Source organism: Amphibalanus amphitrite, unplaced genomic scaffold (genome assembly GCF_019059575.1).
Source record: "Amphibalanus amphitrite isolate SeventyFive unplaced genomic scaffold, NRLGWU_Aamphi_draft 002376F_arrow, whole genome shotgun sequence".
In the NCBI taxonomy this organism is placed as follows: domain Eukaryota; kingdom Metazoa; phylum Arthropoda; class Thecostraca; order Balanomorpha; family Balanidae; genus Amphibalanus; species Amphibalanus amphitrite.
The window spans coordinates 1-20,105 of NW_024883833.1; the positions used below are offsets into that span (position 1 = coordinate 1).

Below are 20,105 nucleotides of genomic sequence, written 5' to 3' on the forward strand. Positions count from 1 at the left end.
GAGGAATAATCAGCGTCGGCGGTGCTTTACCGTGCACGGCCCCTCCTGGTGAACGTCACGAGTAAAGGCCCTTTGTTACGAATGGAACGGCCTCCAGCCCGATAGATATCTATTATGTTGTTCACTACGAAACCATTTCCGTCACACTACGAAACCATAATTATCATGCCGATACCGAATGAATGCCTAATCACGAAATTACCGAAGCCACACAACAAGGGTCACCAACCTTATGCCGAAATTGCTGCTAATTGACTTTAAGGAGTTGCAATTACATCCCCATATTCATCGTAGCAAAATCCTAACGATCGAGGGAACGCTGATTCAAAATAGAACCGTAGCGGGGCTTAATAAAGTCCCTCCGCTAAAGTCTTTGGCCTGGAAAATAGTGATAATTGCAAGCGTTTGCACTTAACAATTGATAAGCACCTTTGCCTACTACGTTGATTTCAATTTCACTGGACTTCACTTTTACGGCAACTCCGGTACGCAAAGTTTAACAATAAACCTGAATACAAGAAAACAGGTTTTATTCAATCAATAGCACATTATCGAGTTTGCATATTTTTCCCAATTTACGTCTCGTTTTCATATCGATGATTCCAAAAAAAAAACTTAATTAATGACGCTCTAGCAATGTTACATAGCTGGTAGGTCTCGCCAGGGGATTAGCCCGCAAAACGACTCACGGCCGAGAACTGTCGAATGCCTTAAGGTGCCGGGTGATAAATCATGAAAAAAAAACTATCCTTGTTTACTGTGAAACTCAAATTTATGCACGGAGGTTTCGCGAAACCCAAATATAAGTTGATGGCCAGTCTTTCCCTTAGACTCGAGCTAATTCTCGTAATTGCAAACTCTAAGTGTTAGCGAAACCGGCTTCTGTTTCAATGACTTTCCATCATCACGTTACCCTGAGGCCATCGGTCATCTACACAAGCCGGGTTGACGGTGATCAGTTCTAAACAAGTGTTCTATTACTGAGATCCTTGTGGCCAAGAGCGGTCTAATTAGTTGTTGATCGGGTCGTGCTCAATTGAAGATATCACCAATTATTAGCTATGCAAAACCTGTCCGTATCTTTAAGGTCCTAGATGGGAATTTATTGCCGGCTGCGAAATCAAGACTTAAATTCAGCATCCCCTTGTCTAAATGATTCTCTAAATGATACCTTCTGCCTATCATGGAGCGAAACCGGGAATAGAAGACTCTGTAAGTTATGCTACTTGACTATTAACCCTGTCGGCTTGTCTTAACGTCGATCAGGCATCTCACATACATATTCTCTACCTGTCAGTGTCTGAGCGTAATCGTGGTCGGCTCGGCCCCCTTGAAAGTGTCGTGTCTGTCCTGCAGACGGCACTACGGTCGCGTGTCACGCCGGTAACCGAGGAGGGCTCGGCTTATCGTTTCTGATTCACTCCCTAGATGGCATAAGCGTTCACTCGCATGACAGGGCGGCGGGCCGCCCAAGCGTCCCTCCCCCGGGTTAATTGCGCCGCTCGGCCCCACCGGCCGGGCTACCGGGCGGAGTCCCCGCCCCCTATTTGAGTCATCGACCCGTACGGACCAGGCGGAGCGGCAAGCATTCCTTGTGCTGAGATTATTATGGGCTGGAAAATGTGGACGGATGATAACCCGGTCAGTGCTGACCAGGCGACAATCGAACAGCTCCCGTGCGAGCGCTGCGTTGTCTAAGGCAGGATAATAACCCGGTCCGTTCTGACCGGACGACAATCAAACAGCTCCCGTTCGAGCGCTGCATTGTCTTAAGGCAGAATAATATCCCGGTCCGTTCTGACCGGGCGACAATCAAACAGCTCCCGTTCGAGCGCTGCAGTGTCTTAAGGCAGGATAATAACCCGGTCCGTTCTGACCGGACGACAATCAAACAGCTCCCGTTCGAGCGCTGCATTGTCTTAAGGCAGGATCATAACCCGGTCCGTTCTGACCGGACGACAACAAACAGCTCCCGTTCGAGCGCTGCAGTGTCTTAAGGCAGGATAATAACCCGGTCCGTTCTGACCGGACGACAACAAACAGCTCCCGTTCGAGCGCTGCAGTGTCTTAAGGCAGGATCATAACCCGGTCCGTTCTGACCGGGCGACAATCAAACAGCTCCCGTTCGAGCGCTGCAGTGTCTTAAGGCAGGATCATAACCCGGTCCGTTCTGACCGGACGACAACAAACAGCTCCCGTTCGAGCGCTGCAGTGTCTTAAGGCAGGATAATAACCCGGTCCGTTCTGACCGGGCGACAATCAAACAGCTCCCGTTCGAGCGCTGCAGTGTCTTAAGGCAGGATAATAACCCGGTCCGTTCTGACCGGGCGACAATCAAACAGCTCCCGTTCGAGCGCTGCAGTGTCTTAAGGCAGGATCATAACCCGGTCCGTTCTGACCGGGCGACAATCAAACAGCTCCCGTTCGAGCGCTGCATTGTCTTAGGGCAGGATCATAACCCGGTCCGTTCTGACCGGACGACAATCAAACAGCTCCCGTTCGAGCGCTGCAGTGTCTTAAGGCAGGATAATAACTCGGCCGCGAGTTGGCCAGACGACGAGGATGTGGAATCAGTTCAGGTGCTTCGGGGTCAGCCTGGTCACTCCCGCGCTCTCCGAAATTAGTGTAGCTGGGCCTGTCCCTTACGCGGTACCTCTTCCCCCGAAAAAAACTGCGCCAATCACCGAAGGCCGTGCCGGCTGACTCCGCCCATGTTAAGCGAGAGTGGACCCTACCTATCCTTGTACATTCGGAAGAGAACGCGAACAGACATAGATTTTAATGTACTTACGATAACTTACAAAAAAAAAAACACGCTAAATCGAGGTAACTGTGACTCATCATTATCAAGTTTAAAAGTAACACCGAGGCAAATATCTATTTCACTCTCATTATTACGAGTTAGAGCTTTAACGACGGTCACTAGTACAACAACGACTCGGCGTGATACTGCGTGCGTTTTCCCAGTGTTTGTGTTCCGCGAAGAAACGGCATGCTCACGGGTGAGAGCAGTGTGAAGGGTGATGTTTCGCTTGGTTTTTCGAGTATCGACGGCCAAAACGCTCTCGCTGGGTCTGCTCGTTCACCATTCCCTCCCTAATATCCCCAACAGATATGAGTACTTTTCCAAGATATATTCAATCAAACAAGAAGATATGAAACTCGCAATACAAAAGCAAATGATTAAAAAAAAAGAACGGAAAAAAACTAAAACGACCGGTAACCTAACAAGTTATTCACACAGTTTTGGGGCGGAGCGAGCCCCCAAGCGGCTACAAAATCTTTCCTGCACTCAAACTCATTGACCCCTTGTATCGGATGAAACCGCTTAGGCTTAAAATCTACCCCTCCCCACTAACTGAAAAACCGGAGTAGGCACACTCTAGATGCCTGATGCATAATTGATGCCCCCCCCCAAAAAAGGGTAATCCTGAAGCGCAATTCAATGCCCACATATCCTGCCGGGCCTGAGAAGCCGGGCGGGCTCACCTCGCCCGCGGAAAAAAAAACATTTGACCCAACGTATTTACAATCTCGGATCGACGTATTTCATCGAGCCTCGCCGTTATCGCGCCGCAGTATGATCTATACCGGGTGGGCGATGTAGACTTACTAAACGAACCCCCTCCCCCGACCGGTGAATGTCTACAAAGGGTTGGACCATACCCGGGGTGGCACCCGCACAAACGGAAAGACCAACAAGTATCATAATTGTAACCGGCGGCTAGGGGTGAATATGAATTATGAGGCGTGGTTACATGGTGAAGGGGGCCAGGATGCGTTCTGATGTGTCCGCTTCAGACTCACTTGCAACCGATGGTCGCCGAAGAGGCTGCTGCGAAGTGTAGCGCTGACTGGATCTCGGCTGCGTGGTGACGCCCGGAGGAGCACTGTTTGCGAGTGACGTCCGGAGGAGCAGTGAGAGGGAGCGCCGTCTCTCCTCCCCTTTTTATGCTTTCCGTCCTTTCTCTCGATCTGTCGCCTTTCACCGACGCGTTTTTGCTGGTTTCTCGCGATTTCGAGGGGCCTTGTGCTCAGATGTTCTGTTCTTTGTGAATTTCCTTCGCTTGATTCTGGCCTTAGTTATACAAATTTCTTGTTCCATTTCACGAAAGTTGCAATTGCAAATCCTTTTCTGGAGGCGTTTGCTTGGTTTTGTAGGCGGATGACCTGACAGTATTGCTGTAGCTGTGGTCTTCCCCTTCTTTATCGGGTTTTTCTTGTGCTGTAATCCGTTAATTTTACTTCAGCTCGGGTTGATTTTAAATTTGTCTTCACTTCTCATCTTTGCTTGTTTTGGGCTTCTCTTCAGAAACCGCTCCAGATTCCTGATGAGAAAATTGCTGTTCTTTCGTGTCTCGGCATGGCGACATCCAATATTTGCCTCATCTTCAATTTGACGCATAGTCAAGCTCCCTAGATGTTCATCTCTCACAGATAATTTATCTTTGCTGGCTTAAACGGAAAAACTGTTAGCGTGGCTATTCGTTCCGGCTTCTGAAGTGGATGATTTCGAGAAGTCCGGAAAGCGGCCACTCGCTGGGTTTTACGTTCATCTTCTGGTAACTTGATTCATTCGGTAAACAGCAGGTCCTTCCAAATTTACTAGTAACATGTTGCAACTCTTGGGTTGGGCGATTTTCTGCAGCGCAACGATTTCATCTCTAGTTGACACTTCATTGGAAGTATATGCCCATTTATCCGTGTTGATATAACGGGCCCTTCTGAATTTGTTTCAGCTGTGTAAAAAAGATATGTTCCACGTTCATCTTCTGGTGACCTGACCCGTTCTGGTAACTTGATCCATTCGGTAAACAGCAGGTCCTTCCAAATTTACAAGTGACATGTTGCAGCTCTGGGGTTGGGCGATTTTCTGCAGCGCAACGATTTCATCTCTAGTTGACACTTCATTGGAAGTATATGCCCATTTATCCGTGTTGATATAACGGGCCCTTCTGAATTTGTTTCAGCTGTGTAAAAAGATATGTTCCACGTTCATCTTCTGGTGACCTGACCCGCTCTTTAAATTCGGCGGATCCTTCCAATGTGCAATTAACCGGTTCCCTTTTTGCGGGTTGAGTGAAATTCTGCAGCGTCTTGGTTTCATTTCCGGTTAACTTTTCTTCAGATTTGGTGAGCTTTTGTGCGAGGACACAATTGCAGCGAATTCCTTCTCTGTTGATTTAGCTGTTTTGAGCTACACGGGCGATTTCTCTTCTTTTAGTGGTTCTTGATTGTGAATTCGCTATTTTGCGTGTAATTTACTAAGCCGCTCATCAACTCAGACAATTTGGTTCCGTTCATACTACCACTCTTCCGCTGATGTTTTGCGTTTTTTTTCTGTGTACTGCCGAGCCGGTATCATGAAACATCTTTTTTTTTCAGTCTGTTTGCCGGCGGTCGTGCAGCCGGGTCAACTGTACATTGGGTCAACTGTACATTCATCTGTTCTTCCTTGCCGGTTGTCTTTCTTATCCTGAACCAGAGAATAGTATACCGTTCTCATTTAGCTTCGGAGCTTTGGTTTGCCGCACCGACAATTTCCCTGCATTGCTTTATGTCTTGCAATGATCCCTGTCTCCTCCTGATGGCTTTTCTATGCAAGGGTTGGATTTGATTGTGGGTTGTCGGGTATCTACGGATTCGCCTTCGAATGGTGGTTTCAGTCGTGCAATTGTCGTTGTTGATTTGGCCCGCTGACTGCTGTTGCAACGTGTTTGTTGCTCACTCATCCCTTGTTTTTCCATTTGGCATACCACCTGCTTTCTTAATGACTGAAGCCGGAGAAGGGCCGCTCTAATTGTTGGCGTCGCCTTTCTAGTACGTGATTACTGGAAGCTCAAACTGATCCGCATCTGCTACTGGGAGCATCCTGAATGGCCGTTAGTCTGGTCATAGACACTCGTTACAGTCGTTTCTGCCGCGCCGATCGCCTCCAATCTGTCGGCGGCGGCGTGTGTGCCTGCTCCATTTCTGCGCCCTTGGGGCGGAATGCTTCTCCGTTCTGCACGTAGCGTGGGAGAGTGAAGGGATGATTCAGGATAGGAACACCTGTCGCTGGGGACCCTCTGGGCCAGTGAAGTCCAGACTGGGTTCAACATTTTTATACATAGTCCGGTGGAAAAAATGTAATCTCATTACAATCGTCCATCTGACATGCGCAGGGATATGGACAGATCATGCGTGCGCGACGCACCGAGTGCAGATCCAGCTAGTTATACGTGGCTCCACGTTCCATTATGCATGGTGTCAGGTGGTGACATTGCCTGATAGTCGCAGTCCTGCTCGCCAGTGCCGCTGGCACTGATGGCACCTGTGACGACCTTCCTCGCGTTGGGGGCGTATGATTTGGACTGGCCCGTCTCAACCATCGCTCGGTTGACAGCCGATCGCCACGATTATGCATTACGAATCTTTTTTTTTGTCCAGCGTTTCTGGTTTGGCTGACCCGCCTTTAACCCGCGCACCGACGGGGGGGGGGCGGATATCCGCCCCCCCCCCCCCTGAGGTTTTTCGCGAATAGCGGGAGCGCCGCGAAATTTGGTATGACTATTCCCTTATCAATTTTACACATGATGTGCAAGTTTGAACCTCCTACCTTTCAAGGTCAGGTCACCAGGTCACTTTGAATGACCCAACCTCAAGTCACTTTTTTGCAACTTTGTCACCGTGCCAGAGCTACAGTAGATGTCGGAGGCCTTTGAAAGTCGCAGGATGTTATTAGGTCATTAGTAGCTACAATTTGTATATCTCGGAATTTTGATATCGGTGACCTAAGGTCAGGTCAATTTCGCGACCTCCCCATTATAAGTCAATGGGGGGAAAATCAACTCCCTGTTTTTACCACTAAAACGGGTCGGAATGGCCCCATATACCATACATGACTTCATATACGATCAACCTTCACTACCTTGAGGTCTGTTTTGCTGTTGGGCAGCTGTGAGGTCATGTGACGTCATCAAAGGTCACCAAAGGTTTTTGGCCAATAACTCCGTACAGGAACAAGATACAGACGCGTGGATGGTCTCATTGTGTTCAGCTCGTCAAGACGCATCGAATGATATACATGATGACCTCGAGGTCACGTGACCTGAGGTCAACCTTTGACCTTGACCTTTCGAGGTCAACATATATATCATTCGATGCGGATTGACGAGAGGATCACGATGATGCCATTAGTTTGTTCCTATCTTGACTAATTCGAAAGTTATTCGAGAAAAACTCTCTCCATATTTAGCGCCGCCATTTTGACTTTTTCGACCCCTGTGACGTCATCTTTGACCAGACCTGAAAATGACCTTTGTAAAAATTGTAGATATTGACCGTGCGTATCCGATGCCGTTTACCGCTTGTCGCTATCTTGCTTCGTTCTCGAGATCTCAGGGGGGGGGGGCGGTCATCCGCCCCCCCCCCGTCGGTACTAAGTTGGCGCAGACCCCCGTCGGTGCGCGGGTTAAGCGCTCCTCAATAACTATACCGTCATCTCCTCCCGTTCTGTGAGGACATTCATTAGGTTCCAGTAGGTGCCTACAGGCCAGTAGACAGTGATACCAGTGATACCAGTAGGCAGGTGACTCATTAAGTACCACACCCTCGCCTCACCCGACCTGTGGCCTGATGTAACCTCACTTGTGAGGTGAGGGCAGTATAACCTCACCTCACTTCTTCTCCAGCCTCAGGTGACTCCACGGTTACCTCACCTCCCCCCTGTTCTGTGCCGTCAGGTGACGAAGCGCGAGGGCGACTCGTCTCTGATGCAGCTGAAGGAGGAATTCCGCACGTACGAGTCGCTGCGCCGTGAGCACGACACGCAGATCGTGCAGATCGCGCTGGAGGCCGGCCTGCGCATAGCGCCCGATCAGTGGTCCAGCCTGCTGTACGGCGACGTGGCGCACAAGTCGCACATGCAGAGCATCATGGACAAACTGCAGGTCAGTGGTGACGTCATGGACAAACTGCAGGTCAGTGGTGACGTCATGAACAAACTGCAGGTCAGTGGTGACGTCATGGACAAACTGCAGGTCAGTAGTGGCGTCTTGGATACACTGCAGGTGGGCGGCCTTTCATCTTCATATTATCAATCTAGAAAGGTTTGGGTAGGCGTAATGTTCACTCGCTTGTGAAACAGCCTTATCACGGTAACATTGTCGGATATTTTATTGCATTACAGACTACAGTGATAACGTGCCTATCTCGATATTGCGCCGATTCTCTATTACGAATTGAAATGTCGGATGTCTAAATTGTCAGTAATTTTCTATTAAAGTGCCTTTAGACTTTAATTGGTCTGTTTCTGCTACACCTTCTTCTCCTACGTTTCCGTCACTTTTTGGTAGGTTACTCGATATTGAATGGATGCGACAATCGATTTGAATTGACTTCGTGCACGGTAACGACACCCTAATCGCCCAACGGTACGGTGACGCCCGCTCGTCACATGCACGCCTTTTACCAATCGGTACGGTGACAATCCGTTGAGCGCGTGGCGGGGAGTCCGCCCCGATCTGATACGTCAGTTGACGACAGCTTCAGCGTCGTATAGGGGTGCGCTGGGTCCATGACAGCGGTAACTCGCCCAGTGTGCTGAGCCAATCACGTTAGCCTTGAGTCCGACTGCACATTGCTCATATTTGGCGCTCGGAGACTTTTCATCCGGATTCCACGATACACCTTATTGTACAAACCGGTAGCTTTTTACTTTTTAACAGACATGGGCGCGACTCCGTTGCATTGCATTTGAATAAATTGTCGCGAGTCGCCGCGCCTCCGTTTGGACCGGTAAAAATATAGCCGGCGATTTTTTAGCGAGCATGTGTTCATTACGTATTGCAGCATACGTTAGCGGTTCGGGTGTGCTGCAACTAGCGCCTCTACAGGCCGCTGACGCCGCCTGCTGTCCGGGTCATTGTCGCATGCTGTGCTCAGGGTCAGTGCCATTGGCCGGCCGTTGTCCGACGGTCGGCGATCTGGCGGCGATTTAGCCGGGCCGTCGGACTCTCAGCAGGCTGCTGGGGCTCTGTCGACTGAATACTGCATGAGGGCGGGCCAGGGGCGGCAGAGGTCCGATGCCGGTCGCAGTATACGACTGTACCGGCCTGGGAACAGGGCCGGACTGACTGACATATGGTCCGAGATCGGTCCGACCGACAGACGGCGGCAGAGGGGTCTGTCTGGTGTCTGCTGTCGGTCCCCCGGACAAGGTCATCTCCCCCCCCCCCCCCCCGTCCGCTGAGAGCATGGAATGTAGGCACCACGGCGACACCCAGTGCCGTGCTGCTGGCCATTCATTGAGGACTGATAAGGGCTCCGATTGGCAGCTGGTCGTCAAAACAGGTGCCTCCTAACTGGATGCGCAGTATCAGTGGCGTATTCTGCGACCATCAGCTGAATAAATAGTTGAATTCGTCGAAGCGCTTTGCTTAATCACAGGCACCACTTCACTCTTGACACTTTTGAAGCGCAACTGCGTAACTAGGAAGTGGAGTTACGAACTTAGATGTTGATGAAGCATTATGTTTCAATTTGTCCTTTTTGTGTTGTCAGCTAAAGACATTACAATGACCAAGGGCTCAGTGTCATATGGCTGACGTATTTTCAGCCGGTCTACGCTTGTAGCTTATTTGCCGTGGCGTTGTTGGCATGGGGATAAGCCTAAGCCATGCGACCGAGCTATGTAGGTAGACACAATAGATACTTAGGACAGCGACAGCGGCTACCCGGGCTCGTCATACAGGGCTGCTGTGGCTATTCATCCCTCTGGCTATGTGCTGAAACAGTGCAGTTTGTTGACTGTCACGTCACAGTTGGGTGCGGCGACCTTTCACCCAGCGCAGTGATAACGTCACGTCGTCATTGCGTCATGGCGTGTGACGTGACCCGTGACTGCGCTCCGTTCCAGTCTCCGTCCAGCTTCAACCAGTCGATCCAGGAGCTGGTGATCTCGCTGCAGAAGACGGGCGACCCGGCCGGCCTCTCCCAGACGAGGATGAGGCTGCAGACTCTGGCCGCCGTCGACCCGGCACCAGGTATGCTCAGTGGGTCGCTGGACTCCCTAAGGCCAGGTATGTGTCGGGCGTACCTGGACTCCCTCCCAATAAGGTATACTCGCCAACACCCAAACCTGTAGTCATCATTATTGCAACGCCAGGTATGTCTCGCTGATGGTTACACTAGCTCACGCTAGCTATGTCACGGCTGGTTACATCCGCTGACACTCGAAAGCTAAGCCCTGAAAAAGCGCAACGTATCGCGTTTGACGAAATCGCCTAAAATGCGTGGCTTGACTGTCTTTTTAAGGCCGATCCTGTTGAATTGTGCTGCTAAGAAACATGCAGTATGATAAGATTTCAGACAGTTTTCATCTCACGTTGAAAAAAAAAATTGACCTTGGAAGTGACTGAGAAGCAGTTGCAGGTGGTTGATGACCCCGTTGACGACACGCTCTAAAACCTCAGCAAACAAGCCTGTAGTAGGTTAGTAGGAGTAGGATTGCCACTATATTCATATTCAAGGCAACGCTTAATGACAATACACGGTGTGAATAACAATAAACAATGTTCATGTTTTGCTCCTTCCCTGATGCTAATACTATATGGAGACGCAGACTGGGAGCAGGTGGTGACGGCCCCTGGTGACCGCCCCCTGGTGCCCCCCCCCCTCCCCAGACTCGATGGAGGCCGACTGGGAGCAGGTAGTGACCCCCCCCCCCCCTGGTGACCGCCCTGGTGACGCCCCCCCCCCCCCAGACTCGATGGAGGCCGACTGGGAGCAGGTGGTGACGGCTCTGGAGGCGGCCGCCGAGGTGGTGCGCGTGCTCATCAGCTTCGTGCACCACCACGGCGGCCGGCGCGTCCACGTGGACACCACGCACGCGCACAATGCCAAGTACAAGACGAGCCTGTGCCGCGACCTGAAACAGCGCGGCACGTGCCCGCGCGGCCCCGCCTGCACGTTCGCCCACTCGGAGGAGGAGCTGGAGCGGTGAGTACAGGCGGGGGACCCAGGCGTGGAGCTGTGCGACTGGGGTCGGAATGGAGGGAAGATCTTCAAGGACTGTTAAGTTGCTTGATAGTGGCATGCAGTTGGAAGTAAGGCAATGGGATTTCTAATGCTGGTGGTCGCTTCTTCGCTGTCCCTCCTCCCCACTCTGACCTGTATCTGATGACCCCCACCCTCGCTCCGACAGTTACCGCGCCAAGAGCCGCCGTCCAAAGAAGGCGGAGCGGCCGCCGGGCGCGGCCGACTCCCCGGTGCCGGCGCCGGCGGCCGCCTCGCTGGCCGGGCCGCCGATGACGCCCCGGGTGACGTTCCCGCTGCCGCCGGCCGCCGGGTTCCAGGCCGTGCCCCCGCAGCGTGAGTCGGGGGAGGAGTGGGGGAGGTACCCGGGGACCGGCAGGCGACGTCGTGGCAGTGACCGGCCTGGTACAGAAACAGTGCTGGGGTCTCAGGCCTGTATCGCTGGGAGGGCTGATTGAGCTAATTGCGGGGGGTGGACACGAGCAGAGTAGGTCCCGGAAACTACAGGTGCCAAGGTCTGATGATGGCTATTATTTACTTGGTACTTGTTACATCACTGGGTTTCCCGGAGGTATTCTGCAATCAGTTCCGAAACGTTACGTGGTTATTATCACGTAGAATGTGTAGCTGATATTGATGTGCCCGTCGTTTAGCTATGCGGATGCTAGTTATAGCTCAATGCTCGTAATGCATCTTAATATCAGTGCAAATGAGGCGGAGCTACATAGTGCAAATCGTTAACGGTACAAGCCCAGTTGTGATGCATTGCTGGCATATTATATCCATCTTTTCTATCATTTCTATCGAGTTCGTATATCCCGTTACCTCCATCGATCTATCATTTTGCAACTACCGGTATTTTAGCCCACATAGCATGCATGATGGAACGTGAATAGCTTCACAAACAAAGGCACTACGTGCTAATCCCATGCAATGTCTGACCATTGACCACCCGATATGTGACCGCCGCTGTGTGCGCCCGCTCCCTCAGGCGTGGTCGGTCTGGTGCCGCCGCCGGCCGCCGTGCCCGTGCCCGTGGTGCACGCCGTGGCGCGCCTGCCCTACCAGCTCGAGTACTTCACTCCGGTGTGCAGTCCCGGCCCCGGTCCGCCCGGGGTACAGCTGGTGGGCGCGCCGGCCGTCGGTCACCGGGCCGCCGTCCAGCCGGGCCCGCCGCCGCAGCCGCCCCGGCCGCCGCCGGCCGTCTACGGGTCAGTGCCGCGCGCCGCTCCCGGGCCGAGGTGGGAGGGGAGGAGGCGCTCTCAGTGCGCTTAAAATATACCGAGCGGTTCATCCACTCGAAGGCTCAACACTAAACTGTTAGCGGAGTGCAGTGTTATGTGCGGTTATGTCACGTACGATAATGCTGAGTTCTTCGTTAGCGGCTCTTACTTATGATGAAATTATGTTTTTCTCATTGCCCTGCGTAGTTATCTGTGCTTCAGTGTGCCGTGCCTGTCCCAGTCTCGGCTGACCTTTCCTCCCCCTCCATGACCACAGCGTGCCTCCGGTACAGTCGCCGCCGCGGCCTGGCCAGGCCTCTGACCTGACCCCTCCCTGACCTCAGTGTGCCGCCGGTACAGTCGCCGCCGCGGCCCGGCCAGGCCATCACCTCGCTGAGCTCGTCCGGGCTCGGCTCGACCGGCGTAATCAGCTCGAGCGCGACGTCCGGCGGGCGGAGCGTCGCCGTGCCCGTCAACGTCAACTCGCCGGTTAGTGCAGGGCGAGCGAGGCTCGTCAGTGGCGGTTGCGAGGGGTCGGTGCCCGCCGTCTGCTGCATATCATATATTTAGGAATACATCCATAAAATGGGTTTTCAGCGTTCCACGTCATGTAGCACAAGTAAAAGCATTTTCCTATCAATCCACATTTGCATCACCCTTTAAAAGGTTAAAAAGGCATCTGCGATACACTTTTTAAAGACAGGAAGAGAAGACGCGTTTCTCGCACTCAGCGGTAGCCTATTCCACGCTCTCGCCGCCCGATTGAAGAACGACCGACGGACAAACTCTGTGCGGGCCCGCGGCACCTCCAGCTCGCCGTCACGTGTCGCTCTCGTCTCACGCACAGACACATCAGAGCGGTGGGTGATGCGTGAGCGGAGAAGCTCAGGGGCGCTCTCGACATGGTTCAGGTTGTACATGACGCACAGGTCACGCTCAGTTATCATGTCCTCGATCACCCGCCATCCAAGCTCTCGCAGTGTCCCGGAAATGTGTTCACGATAGCCAAGACCAGTGACAATGCGGGCGCCAAAATTCATGCATCTCTGAAGTCTGTGCTTTTGGGTCTTTGTGCAGCTTCCCCACACGCACATGCAGTACTGCAGATGAGGGAATACCAGTGCCTCGACCAACAGCTGCTTTGTCTCACGCGGCACACGACGCTGCATTCTGGCCAGCCCTATCAGAATGCAGTAACATCGGCGAGTGATCGCAGCCACATGCTGCTCCCACGTCAGGCACGAGTCGATGTTGACGCCTAGGACCCTCGCCGACTGCACAGGCACGACTTCCGACTCGCCGAATTTGACGGTGAAGTTGACATTATCATTTTGGCGTGAGGATCTCAAGATAAGCAGTTCTGTCTTCGAAGGGTTTATCTTTAGCCTATTTTGCGTGAACCAGCAGAGAGCTACAGACAGGGTTTGTTCTACGCGGCATTTAAGCTCTGACAGGTTTCTTGGCGAGTCTGAATCTATAAACTGGGCATCGTCGGCGTACATAACAAGCCTCCCATGCGGCACGTGTTGTGACAAGTCATTGGAGAACACCAGGAACAACACTGGGCCCACACCTGCTGGGTGTGCGATTAGTAGCAGACTTTTGTTAAGGTTGTTATTAAACGCTGGGGTGCCTTGTCAAATGTTGATGGTGTGAGTTCTTACTACATGATGCTCGTGTCGGCACTGCTCACTTTTTGGGTGTTGTACAATGTTGTTGGACATTGTGACGGACTTACATAGTGGCGGTGGCGGTCGCATGTGAGTCCATGCACAATATGCGCTCATCGCTCCCTCTGTCCCTGGCAGTCGATCGCGTCTAAATCTCTGACGGCGCTGCGCCAGAGGAAGCAGGAGATCCTGCACCAGCTGGAGCATATCGTGACCTCGGCGGACGGCGTGGAGGGCACGGCCACCACCACCACCACCACGGCGGCGGCGGCGCCCCAGCCGTACGAGACCAGCGCCGTGCCGCAGGCCGCCACCGACCAGGCCGGCGGCACGCAGCCCACCAAACACTACTCCATCTGGACGTCCAGTGACAGCTTCTTCCACGCGCTCAAGTCGTCGCTGGCCGAGTATCAGAGCACCAAGTCGCGCGCCACCAACTCGGGACCGGTCTACAGCAACGTCCGCGTGGCCAGGTGAGCAGGCAGAGTGGTGTGGCCGCCACGGTGGGCTGCGGTAGTGGTGCGGGATGAGATAGTCAGTTAACTGGTAACCGGCTTCGTCATCGTAATGAGTGCCGTCAGTTTTTTTAACATTTCTGACGAGGGCAAGAAGATTCCGTTACCGCTCCCCCCCCCCCATTTTCCTGGAAAACCCTTCCTCCAGTACAGCCCTCTGCAAACTGCGTGGTATGTATTCTTTTTTCGACAAAACCGAGAATAACGCGGATACTATGCTATCGATCACTCGGAAATCGTAACAGCAAGACGCGCAAGGCTCCGCACCTTAGATTGGCATTACCATCGTATTTATTTTCCATCCAGTTTGGCAACAAAACCCAAAAGTTTATATTTGCCCCAAAACAAACTTTTGCATTTTGTTGTCACACAAGGCATATACTTTATTTAGTGATAAACCAAATCGAAGGAGTGGAGCATGGCGCATCTATGTGCAATGAGTTCCGATCGACTGATAACATAGTCTTTGAGTTATTACCGGTTTTGTCGAAAAAGAATACCTACCACGCAGTCTGCTGAGGGCTGTGCATTTTGTCAACAGCCCCCTCCCACCCCCACCTGCCGGACCCCGGGTCAGTACCTCCCGCTAACAGCTCCCGCTCCCACCTGCCGGACCCCCAGTAACGAGGACGAATACATCCCGTTCTCGTCGACGGCCGAGGAGTTTGCGTTCGGCCCGATCTCGCGGACGGAGCGCGCCGGCACCACGCCCAGCCGGCCGGTTCAGGTGTCTGCCCTCTCCGGCGACACGGTGCCCACCGAGGCCGTGCTGCAGCAGCCGCGGCCCATGCCCGGTCACGTGCTGCCGCCCAGCTTCATGCAGATCTGCGACCCGTTCCTCTACAATGGTGAGTGGGGACAGACGGTGGCTGGTGGTGGTGGTGCCGGGTAGGAAAATGATGCGCTTGAGTGGGATAGGTTGAGAGTGTTACGGGCGTTAAATATCACCCACCGATAGCCGGGATATGTGTGAGGTGAATGACCACCTTTCTAACACTGGCTGAAGGTTAGGTAACTTCTGTACAGACCCAATTACCTAACCCATGTATATCATTATGTAACCACCAGCCGGTGTTTAGACCTCACCGCTTGGTGTCAGTATTTAACCTCTCTGTCTCGCTACTCCCCGCCCGGCAGAGAGTGGCGGCCTCCAGTACCAGCTGGTGTGTTATACCCCCCAGTGTGTGACCGCTATCTCTGTACACCCCTTCCGTCAGCGAGCGGCGGCCTGCAGTATCAGCTGGTGCAGACGGACCCGTGCGGCATGCACTACAACACGATCGGCCACGGCGTGCTGGACCCGCCCGGGCTGCAGATGGTGCACCTCAAGCCGAGCGGCGACCGGCCCAGCGACCCGCTGCCGATCGCCCGCAACACCGAGGGCAGCCTGCTAGCCGCCGAGAGCATCCGCTTCCAGAACGAGCTCGACTCGCTCGAGAGGAAGTTCCAGGACGGCGTGAAGGTGCGTGCCGGGCGGCGGACGGGGCGGCAGGGGGGAGGTGATGGGATGGACAGTGGTAGTGGTAGTGTGACGGGGCGGCAGGGGGGGAGGTGGTGGGATGGACCGTGGTGGTAGTTATGACGGGGCGGCCGGCGGGGAGCTGATGGGATGGGACGGTGGGAGATGCGTGGTGGGCGGGGGGGGCCCAGGGGCAGAGACTGCCGCTGAGGCGAGCTGCCGGAATATTCGACAGTATGATTCACGGAGGAGCTGCTCCGACGGTCGGCCACCTGCCCGGACGTGCTGACGGCTAGAGATGACGTGATATTCGGGAACTGATGTGGATCACCGGGAGGGAATTCAGCGGCGGTGCTGACCACAGACCGGCGGCGCCGGCGTCCGGGCTCCTATCGCGATCATCTCCCCAGAGCGTCCCACGGTCTGAACGGAAATACTGGTTTAAGCTTTGAAGTTAGACATCATAACGTTTTGGTACTTCCGTCAAAGCCTAGTTGAAGGCATTGGAAAACCCGCTATAGTGCTGATAAAAAATGATCAGTTAGTTTCCGCTGGATTCAACATCTTGTAGACAAATTGCGTTCAAAACTACCGGTGTATCTATTTTCCAGGGAAAAAATGTCATTGTTTAGTTGTCTTTCACCAAACAAGGGCAACGGAAGCATGCAAAACATGATTGATGATAGCTCATTTAGCAGTCTTGTTTTGCCACAGATTGTAACGATTCGGGAGCGAACCAATAACAAATTGAAAAATCGGGTCCTTATAGTTTGATAAAGAAACAGCCTGATTCCAGGTAACAGAAGCTGTCCACTAAGTCCTTTTTTAGTGTGATGTCTAAATTTGCGGCAGGTGTTCGAGTTGGGGCCGAATGATTACTGTGCCCTTTACCAGGCCTACGCACCATGTTGCTCTGCGTGTGACGCCGGTCCGCCCCCTCCCGTCCCTCCCCTCCGCCTTCTGATTCAGCTATCGCAGGTGTTGTCGCCGGCGCGTCACGAGGAGCCCGAAAGGACGACCCAGGAGGAGCCGGTCAGCCCGTCCTCGCACCTGGAGAAGGACCTCATCCGGGAACTGTGGTTCATCGAGCACGGCATCGAGGAGAAACAGAAGGAGAACAGGCTGGTGAGTACTCGGCGGGCAGTGCGCCGCCCTGTGTGTCTGCTGGTCCGTCTGCCCTTCCTGTCCCGGAGCAGAGCTTAGCAGTCCCGCTCAGCGTGCTTGGCATTCGCTTGCTCTCTGCGACAGCGCCCGTGGCCGAGTAAACCTGCGCAGACTCACTTTTTTCTGATCTCTTGCCACATGGTTGTGTGGCTTGAATGAGAAGCAGCGCCTCCAAATACGTGGAAATTGAAACAACGCATCGCTTTTTTGTCGGGCGTCGTATTGTTACCGTCCACCCGCCAAGGGTTGACGTACCTGAGTGTGCGTCCATTTTTGGCCCGGATCTGCCCCTCACGGGCCGCCGCTGTGTGCGCTGGCAGAACGTGCGCAGCTCGCACACGACGTCGTCGGTGTCGCTGGGCCACGGGCCGCTCTGCTCGACGGCGGCCGTGCCGTTCGCTGGCTACTCGGCCGACCCGTTCGGCGGCGCCCGCTTCACGCCGCCGCCGCCGGGCGCGGGCGCGGGCGCCGGCGCCGGCTCGGCGGCGCGCCTCTACCCGGCCTCCGACTCGCCGCTCGGTGCCGCGCACATGTACGCCGCCGACGGATCGTCGCTACCCATGTCCAAGTTCGGCGCGGCGCCGCAGCGGCCGGCGCCGGGCGGCGGGCTGGCTGACGGCCGCGCCGGCTGGGGCTCCGGCCAGGTGAGGCGGCGCTGCTGCAGTGGGCAGGCGGGGTGTACGTGAGGTCAGGGCGGGTCACTTGTCCAGGGTCAGCTTCTCGTTACTTACTCTACAGATCCGTGATGCACGATATGTTACGTTCAATATGAGGATGTAGTTTGATCAGCTCGAACAGCAGAGAACAATACGTGTTCTGATTCTAATTTGTCTATCACCATTACTGTGAATTTGTGGTTATGATCATGTGCTTTATTATCTCAGAAGATTCGTGAACCCGTCAGATATATGTCGTAAAACTTAACTGCAATCATATCTTCCATTTATAAAGCTAAACTCGTGACCGTCCGTTACCACCAAACCGCTTGGAACAGCCAACCCCAGTTAGCTGAGCAGTGGGAACGGACCCGGCGACCGCACCTTGGTCGGCCCACCCCGGCCGCTCGGTCTGACCGGCCGCTCCCGCTCCCGGTTCCAGGACGATTCGTACCCGAGCACGTCCGGCTGGGGCTTCAACGGTGGTGAGTTCTACACCAGCGGATAGAGCCGGGCCGGAGCGGGCGCAGGAGGGACGTCCGACGGAGCGGAGGGACACGGAGAGGCACCTTGGCCGGAGGGAGACGCTAGGAGTCAACTGGAGGCCCTCTGGGACAGAGAGTAGCGGCAGGAGTCAGTGGGAGGTCCCAGGAGCCGGCGGGAGACGACTGAGGCAGCGGGCGGGCGACGCTGACTATTGGAAGCGGAAAGGAGCCGTTCTGAGCCACCTGGAGGCGTTCTGGGACAGCGGGAGACGATTTGGAACAGCGGGAGGCACCCTGAGCCAGGGTGAGACGTCATGATCAGAAGACTGGGAAACGCTAACTGCTACGGGCGATTGCCCGCATGGTCCCAGCCGAAGCAGCGGCTGATTGATTTGGCTCGGGTCGCCGTCGCTCGGACTGAGCCCCGGTGTCAGAGTTCTGAGTTCCACTGTGCTCAGTTCAGCGGCTCAGACGGCCGCCGGTCGACTCAGCTGATGATTGCCACTGATCCAACTGAGTCCCGACTGGTGCGTCTGAACTCCCAGACTCGGCCCAGATTCAGAGCCGGCGATAAATGACAGTTGACGGAGCCCGGCGGGGATTACCTCTCGGTCCGCGGCTCCAGATTGTTCCAGTACGGTTTGTTGTCTTTGGGGATTCGCACCGATAGGATTAGACTGGTTTCCTGTTTAGCTTGGGTGAAGGTTGTACCGTTGACGGTGGTTGTTTTGATTTAGATGCAGCGGGACAGCCGCGAAGCACATTATTCACATCGATTCTCTTGGAATTTGTGAACTTAGATATGCCCTCTGGCGGCCCTGACTACCCCGGTTATCGGGCGAAGGTGCGCGTTTTGTTTTCGCTTCTGTCCGTGCGCGGGCGTGACTTCTACTGTGTAGTTGGACGGTGCTGTACATAGCGCTGGCCCGCGCGCTGCTCGTGCGGGCTGGCCGGGCCATGTAACCTCTGCGCAGGGTGATTCTGCATTCGGTGAATGTACCGGTCGCCGGCGGCGGCGCGGCGCGGGCCGGTCCGACTCGCCCTCGGCGGCTGTGGACCGTCCGTCCGTCCGTTCGCGCCGCCGGCGACCGAGAGCGTGTCCTCGCGGCACCGCGCGCTGCATTTCTGCTAGCTGTGTATTGCAACAATACTGGTTCGGACACCATGTGGTGTGTATGGGCGGCGCGGGCCGGCCGGTCGGCAGTGCGCAGACCCGCCGCCAGGGCGTGCTGCGGTCGCCCCCGGCGGCCGGCCGGCCCCGGCGCGTCTCGCTGTTTCCGTGGTGACATAGTGTGTAACATCTGCGGGTGTCCTGTGCGGCCGGGCTTGCTACTACCGTGTATGCTAGGCATATAGTGGGCGCGGCGGCTGCCGTCGCGCCGGACGGGTGATACGGGGCCCAGGCCGCGGTGGAGCGGCGCGGGCCGCCGCGCGACGCGGTGCTATTTATGGTGTTGTGGCGGGCCGGCGCCGCGCCCGGCGGACGGTGCAGAGGCGGCAGTGTCGCCCTCCCGCGCCGCCGAGCGCGCGCCGCCCGCCGTTTTACCCGAGAACTGAGTGTATGTCGCGGGTTTCGGCGCGTAGGGGCGCCCACTGTTTACAAATTAGCGCGTCCGCCTGTTGGTGAGGTCGCAGCAGTAGCAGTAGGTACTGTTGCTTCACCTCCCTCAGAGACAGAGCTGACAGAGCCGACAGTCGGTGTTTTGACCTCTGCCTGGGTAGGTGTCGCCGGGGCTGAACTTAATGTCCATTGGTGTGAGGGCTCGTTGATTGTATACGTGTGATTATTCTCTTAACTCCCACTGATTGTACAATAGTTACCATTGCATGTGCTTCTCATCTGGCTTGTTGTGGAGTGGCCTGCGTATCTATGACTCACTCACCATAAGACAATAAACCGCGACGTTGTTAGCATTG

At 54.5% G+C, this 20,105-nt stretch overlaps 1 protein-coding gene across 1 annotated transcript; it reads left to right on the plus strand.

Annotated features, from left to right (window-relative positions):
* Positions 1–5,876: 5,876 nt before the first annotated feature.
* Positions 5,877–20,099, plus strand: LOC122376889 (zinc finger protein 628-like). The gene is made up of 13 exons (XM_043356875.1): positions 5,877–5,882; positions 7,725–7,931; positions 9,899–10,025; positions 10,746–10,980; positions 11,186–11,352; positions 12,008–12,227; positions 12,584–12,728; positions 14,048–14,382; positions 15,046–15,272; positions 15,642–15,886; positions 16,853–17,008; positions 17,368–17,691; positions 18,146–20,099. The coding sequence occupies exons 1-13, from the start codon at positions 5,877–5,879 to the stop codon at positions 18,209–18,211; spliced, it is 2,460 nt and encodes an 819-aa protein (XP_043212810.1). The 3' UTR covers positions 18,212–20,099.
* Positions 20,100–20,105: the final 6 nt, after the last annotated feature.

What these genes read in the sequence shown, in the direction of transcription:
- LOC122376889 (XM_043356875.1), top strand. An exon ending in GCATCATGGACAAACTGCAG is followed by an intron (nt 7,932 to 9,898) that starts GTCAGTGGTGAC and finishes GCTCCGTTCCAG; the next exon opens with TCTCCGTCCAGCTTCAACCA. An exon ending in CCGTCAACGTCAACTCGCCG is followed by an intron (nt 12,729 to 14,047) that starts GTTAGTGCAGGG and finishes TGTCCCTGGCAG; the next exon opens with TCGATCGCGTCTAAATCTCT.